Here is a 7,286-nt window from a genome sequence, read left to right on the forward strand (position 1 = left end):
TTGGAGCTTTAACTTATTGTACTAGTTCTTCCAAAATTCATGGCCATCCTTAGAAGCTCATACTTTCTGATTAGCAACAATTAAAAAGTATTAAAAAAAATTAAGCATAAGTGAAGACACTGTAACAGCTATCTAGAAGGACAGCATTTACCATATAGTCTTTCCTGTATCTGTAAAGCCCAAGTTTTTCTTCTTTTTTTGACTTCACCTAACACATATAAAGAACAAAATACAAATTTATTAGACTTCCTAATGTTCTTTCAACCGTAAACAGATAGAGAGAAAATAATCTGCTAGCCTCACAGTTTTTATGTCTGTCATTCACAACGAACAAGCTTATGGCAGATACTGGAACATGGAAGGTAAGGGGGACAAAAAAATCCCAGAATTTCAAAAAAGACTGTTTGCTCATTTTTCAAAACAAAAAAAGCACTACTCTTCCAGTTTCACCTAGCTCCTATCCAGGTCCACTGAATAAAAAGACAGTCTGCAAAGCAGCCTACTTAGGTATCGCTGAGTTTATTCTGTATGTAACTAGAGAGAAAAATTACATATTTACTAGGCTGCTGATGATTTTTGTCAAAGTATCTGTTGAATCAGAAAAAAATACTCCCTTTCTCTCCTTCCCTCACTCCAAACTATGAGGTACAGCCAACAACCCTTTCCTAAAAAGATATCGGGGATTTTGTTTTTCCTAGTAACCTCAGGCAAAAAAAATTAATGAGTGAAGAGCTGCTATAATATGTGCTTCTACAGAACTTCCACTTTAATGCAGAAATACATGGATGCTGCAGCTGCTGGCTGCCAGGTTCTTGCTCTCAGCTTCCAACAGCTCTAAACCTTGTTTCATATTAAAAGCACCATGACCAAGCACAATGTTATCTGTTTCTGTTAGGCCAGAGGGAATTGGATGTGTTTTGTTCTTCGGAACCTTAAATCCTGTCTGTGTTTATATCCTTGATTCTTGTAAGGGACAAAAAAGTACAGCACTACATCAACAGAATGAACCAAAATCAATACATGATTCCAAGGATTTTACAGTATGTTTTTAAAAGTATTCAAGGAAGTTTCTTTTAATTGTCTAAAGAGATGTCAGATGACATGGGGAAAAAATATTTCAGCGAAACAGTAGCTAATGGTCTTTCAGAGCAACTAAAGAATATAACAGAAGCAAAGCTGCTGTGGTTAGGAGAAACCTCCAGACGTTGCCAAATTTTGAAGCCTTCAGTTAGAATTTCACTGGCCTCAGTTTAAGATCACCACCTGTTTACATACCAATTATCACAGGAAAGGGAATCCAAAAGGTCTCCCAGCCCTGGAGAAGCCACCACGCTGCTACATTTGCATCTTATGACACTCAGCCATCTGCTCTTAAGCTTCCTTTGATCCAAGTAGGTTGCCACCCTGGATTTTCTCTTGGCCTCCTGGGAACACTTCCTGGACACCAATTTTCTACTTTCTTCCCAGAAGTTCTCACTGTTTATACAAGAACTTTTGCAATTCTGTTATGGTTCATTCCATAAACCAGCTATAAATTACATTTTTAATATCCCATCTTCCCAAAGCAATGCTCTATGTCAGTCAACAGGATTTCTTCTTCTGTTCAGCACCCTCAAAAATATTTTGGCCCAAGGTCAGAGTTCTCTCAGCAGCAGCAGGCTACCTTTCAAGAGTAGTTGTGCAGACATTTTCATTTCCAAATCAGGGGTGAAGAACTGTCACAGAAAATCAGTAGGACCAGGTGACCATCTATCTGATTGACAACACCTTTGCTCCACAAAAGGCATCAGTCTCCAGCTCTCCTTGGGTTCACAGCTCACCAGAAACCACTGTCTCCCTGACAGACACTTCTCTCAAATGGTTGTAGCTCCAGCTCAGCACTGGCCCCACTGCACAGCGCTCAGAAGTATACTCACCTGCTGCCTTTGTACTTTAGAGAGTCCAGTGTTTCTTCCCACTCTACATATATTAATACTGCATTGTGGAGATTCTTGCTTTCTCTTGTCTCCCAGCTGAAACAGATCCATTGCCTGATAAAGCATAATCCTTCATTCTTCCTTAATATCCTGTATTTATTTGTCAGTTTCTCGGGATCATAACCAGTTGTTATGGAGAAATTCTACTGTTTCAGACTCCTTTATGGGTAACAGAGAGGTTGTATTGATATCCCTTGACTTTAGACCCTGTATTGCCCCACAATGAAAGGGAAATGTTAAGGCTTGCATTGGTGGGATTCTTACTGACACTGCCAGTAAGGAGCGTGAACTCCAGCAGCCGATCAGCCACCGCAGAACCCGCTCACACATTTGCCTTTAAAATCACTCTCAGTACCAGCAATATACTATATACTATACCCTATAGTCTACATTCTTAGCTCTATACTCAATTACCATTATTACATTACAGACAATAATAGAACAGGTTCAGACAAACACAGCAGTGATAGGTGAAGCGTAAAAACTACAGATAAACTGAATGCTATAACAAGGGTAAGAATGTAGTCCTCATCAACAGTCTAATCACAGCTCTGCAGTCAGAGTAATGTTTGACCAGACAGTTTGACCAGGGGTATTTTATCACTTTAAAATACACACAAAAAGCACATGCTTCGATCTCCACAAAAATATTTCCTGACAAACACTCCCTTACCGGTGAAGAAAGTACATGGTATCCTAAACTAGAACTGGCTGTTTGTTTGTTTGTTTTGGCATTGTTTTGTTTTGTTTTGTTTTTTTAAATAATCAGAAAAGAAACAGCAACCCCCCTTCAAGATGTGTTTAAAGAATCACAATAACTACAACCAAATTATTTTTTTCCAAACATACCCAATACATAGCTTTGGAAGACGTATCCAGGTAGAAAGGTTGAAAAGAAAGGAATTTTCATCACTTCAATGTGAAGTATTGAGGGAAAAAAAAAAGTCAACACTTCAACTTATGCCAATTTCTTTTATTGCTTAAATAACCTGTGCCTTACCACCACCACCACCACAAGGCACCACACTATGATCAATTCTATTCAAGATTTGTAAGAAAACAGTTTTTCTTTTCACAGCAAAATTGTCCATCCAGGGTGAGACAACATAAATAATAGTAAGATCATTCTAATGAGCAGGTATTAATGCTAGAAAAACACACTATATTGGCAGTACTAATAATAGGGTATGTCCTCTAGCTGTTTGCAGACTTTTTGTCTCACCTAATACACAAAGTATTCAAGCATCAAGTGACTGAACTCCCAGAGAGCACTAAGAAGATCTGTGTTATGCATAGGGTCTGATTTGAACATCTTAATATGAAAGGAAAAAGATGAAAGAAGACAGCTTGCACTTCCAAACAGGTTTGCAAAGTTCCCCTCTCTTAGCAACAACAATACACTGATGCCCAGTGATGCACCCTCACCCAAAACTTACCACAGAAGTCTTTAGTAAACTACACTCCAGTGTTGTTGGGCATTAAAAATATATACATATATATATATATATATATCCCTTCCATATCTTCAAAGTTTTCAGTTGTGTCCCATGTGAGCCCTTCCAATTAAAAAAAAAAAAAAAAAAAGGTAACTTTGAATTTCACTCTGCTTCCAGCAGGTCTTTCATTCACATGCACGCAAGAATGAGCATGTAGGAAATGAAAGGCCCAGAGAACAGTAACTACGGGCCAGTCTTCACATTAATACAATGCAAGACAGAAGCACATCTCAACTGTGATGAGTGGTCAGGTTTTGTCACTCATGCTTTTTTGAACGACATGTTAAATGACTGATAGCACAGGCAAATATCCAGTATCACCTAGCATATGAACCCATTTATTTGCACTGCTGACTGAAAAACACACAACTGTAATCCACCTATTCCAGCAATCCTTTCAGACGTTACTGAGATCACTTTTGAAAAGTCAAAGCCACAACAGGTATTGTGTGTTTTGGCCTGCTCGGGATTGGTCTTATATCCACCCACCTCACTGAGAGCATTTCTAATTACTTTCTATACATACAGGAATTCCAGTTTTTTTCCCCAGTCTTCCCGCCACCAATATTCAAGAAGTTTGTTTTATTTTAAAATGTCAGCTCTGCCACTACCCTGTAAAGACACAAATCCAAAAGAATGATTGTTTTCGAGAAAGTTAAGTGTGTGCATGCAGACATCACCTATGCATCTTAAGACAACCTATCTACAAGTAGCAGAGCCAGAGAGAGTTACTTCAGGGCTAAGCACTGCCCTTCTGGGCTGGTCTGGATTTTCCCAGCAGCACAGCGCATCCCGAGACACTGCTGTGCTCCACGGCCCTCTCAGCACAGCTGCCCAACTGGCAGCAGCAGCAGAAAACCAAACGTAGTTCTGTTCACACAACTACAGACTGGCTTCTTTACCTCCTTCCCTTTCCAGTTCTGTTATTTTGTCTCTTCCATTTGGCTCCGTAGGAAGAAATCAAGACCTAGTTCTTTGGATAAGGGGGAAATACCTCTTCTGACCGTAACTGGCTAAAGTTACAAACTCAACAACACGCAAGAACAGAGAGGAAAAACGACCCTGACGTACCAGTTTGCAGCCTTCCCCGATATGGCAACTTCTTATTGCCGAGAGGCAGTTTGCCATTGACAAGCTTGTCACCACGGCAGGGAAAGCTGTACCCGGGGCAGCGCTTTGCCGGGCCGGGCAGGGGAGGCCAGGTCCCGCTGGCTGCCTGCGCGACGCTCGTCCGGAGCTGAAGCTGGCTCCTACCACGACTTTGTTACTATTTAATTCCCACGGCCACCCCGGGGCCCGGCAAGCCCGAGGAAAGCGCCTCGAACAGCCACCTGCTCCAAGAGCTGAACCGACTCCGAAGGGGCCGGGGCCAGGGCTGCCGCTGCCGAGCCCCGCGCCGACCCACCGCCCGCACAGCGGCCGCGCCGCACCGCACCTCGGCCGTTAACGGCCGCTACCGGCACCTGGCCGCGAGGGCGCCGGTGGCGCCGAGGGAAGGCGGCGGCAGCCCCCCGCGCCGCGCCAGGGTGACTTTCGGCGCTGACAGCCCGGCGGGCCACGAGGCCCCTGTCCTCCCGCCAGGGCCAGCCGCTTCCCGGCGGAGCGGGAAGGCGGAGGCCGTCCCGGGCGGCGAAGTCGGTGTCCCCCCGCGAGGAGGAAGGCGAGGGGGGCGGCCGGCAGCGGCGCGGCGGAGCTCGGTACTTAACCGTCTGTCACAGTCACGTCCGCGTCCTCCTCTCCCGGCTGCACCTCCAGCTGCAGGGCTTTCTGGCTGGGGCTGGCGAGCTGCAGCCCCGCCGGCAGCTCCTCCCCGGCGAGGAGCAGCTTCACACTGCACCGCAGCAGCAGCAGCTGCTGCTGCGTGTGCGGAGACGGAGCGGCCATGATCCCGCCGCCCCCCCCGCCCTCTGCCAGCAGCGGCTGCCGCTCTCGCCTCCTCCTGCCAGCCTGGGGGAAGGCGGCTGCGGCGGAGGGAGACCCGCCGAGCTCAGCCGCCTGCCGGGGCATCTGCACCGCACGTTGAGCGGGGCGGGCGGCGGCGGGCAGCGACACCTCCCGGCCGCAGCGGGACACCTCCCTCCCTCCCGCCGCCGCCGGCTCGTCCCTGCTCACCCCCGCGGCGGCTGGCGGCGAGCCCGGGGCCCTGACAGCTGTGGGGAAAGGCTGTGCGCCTGTGTTGACGGGCAGCTCTCGTCTTGGCGTCGGGGCTAGAAGTTGGTAGCAGTGATTTAAGAGGAAGGTTCGCCAAACCCCAGATAATTTGGCTTTTCCCTGGTGTTTCCCCCTTCGCTTTATTTTCTAACATTAGGGGTGTAACTGTAATATTCAGCAGTAGGTGTCGCTATTTTGCTATAAAAGTTTTCCCTGGTGGTTTTGTTTATTTCTTTTTTATTGGGGTTGGGGGTTTTTTTTGTTTCCCCATCCTCCTGCTAACAGGGGAAAAAAAAACCCAAACAAAACCACCCCGCCGGTTACTTTTGTTTGTATGCCTCTGTATCAAAGAGAAACTGTGAAAGTCAATTAATGAAGATTTGAGAAGTGCTCTGAGTTTAAAATTACTGTATAAAGTTTAAGCAGGCCTCAGCTCACTGAGTTTGCAGAGGTTATTGTAATATGTATGTCAGTAATGTTCTCTGGACCCAAATGGTGACTTGGGCTATCCTGTCTAGCTGGTTGGAAAGGAAGCGAATGTACCCACCCCAACTGTGTTAAAAGGACCGTCTTGTTGTACAAAGAAATCATATCCCAACTACACAAAGACTTGTTCCTCTGAGCCACTTAAGCCACAAAATGTACTGAAGTGGCATGCATGTTGCTAAACTTGTGTTTTCACTAAAGACCAGGATGGTTTGTCTACAAAGATAGTGCAACAGCACAGTTCTCTGCCTGGATTTAATTACCCCTTCTGAGAACAAAGATGAGGTATCACCTCTTGATTCTTCTATGAAAGAATTTGATGTTATTTACCCCTGTATGAAGGAGGAATAAGCCAGTCTGCGTATGCCATCAGGTGTTTGTGCAAAGGTGTAAGGCAAAACTGCAGCTGTTGATCCCAGAAGAAAATATCTATAGGTAGCTGAAATATAGGGGTAACGCCAGCCTAAGGGTTGTAGAAGTCCAGTGGATAAGCAGGAAGGTGTCACGCAGGTAGATTCTGCATCTCCTAGATGTGGGAGCCTGATGACACACCAATTATAAAATGGAGCAACAGGCAGGATGTTGTTGTTGTTCACAATGCTCTGAAAAAGAAGGTGGCAAGGGTAGTTTGGAGAGGTAAATTTTTTTCACGTGTACAGGGAGACAGAAGAGTACCTTTATTTATACCAGTATCTTTACTGGATGACTACCTCACCTCAGTAGAGGTGTGCCACTGACCACCTAGTCCTCAGCAGCATTACCGCTTCTCACACCCATAAGGGGTAAACAGCATCCCACAGAGAAGGCCTGTCTGCATTAGGCAATAGTTACTGCTGCTTTTACCACCTCGGTTTCAACTTGCAGCCTTGCTTCCTTTTTAGCTTCAGGCACCACCACTAAGCCGTCAAACAGCTACCTGGCTGTGGCTCCAGTACAGTAGTTTTTGGTGCAACAGTGAGTGTGATGTAGCAAGGTTGCTTCCTGAACTATGCTTATGTGGTTTGTTTTGTTTTGTTTTGTTTTGTTTGGGGGGAGGTACGGGGGGAAGAGGTCTGAGATAATTTCTGCTTTACAGCTCTTTGCCAAACATATACAGAGCAAATATATTTTCTGAAGGCATAAAGTAATTTTAATTATCAAGTCCAACAGGAGGACAATCTACCTGAAAAAAACCCTG

The 7,286-nt window shown here is 45.4% G+C and overlaps 1 protein-coding gene across 1 annotated transcript in view; it reads right to left on the reverse strand.

Annotated features, from left to right (window-relative positions):
* LOC309602931 (histone-arginine methyltransferase CARM1-like) overlaps window positions 1–5,356 on the reverse strand; it is a gene marked incomplete at both ends in the record, with an annotated part of 76,101 nt that extends 70,745 nt beyond the window's left edge. Inside the window, one exon of the mRNA XM_082337103.1 lies at window positions 5,179–5,356. Within this exon, the coding sequence (XP_082193229.1) occupies window positions 5,179–5,356 (178 nt within the window). The remainder of the gene's footprint in view (window positions 1–5,178) is intronic.
* Between the last annotated feature and the right edge of the window lie 1,930 nt (window positions 5,357–7,286).

Source organism: Platalea leucorodia (assembly GCF_965183815.1).
Source record: "Platalea leucorodia genome assembly, chromosome: Z".
NCBI classification, from domain to species: domain Eukaryota; kingdom Metazoa; phylum Chordata; class Aves; order Pelecaniformes; family Threskiornithidae; genus Platalea; species Platalea leucorodia.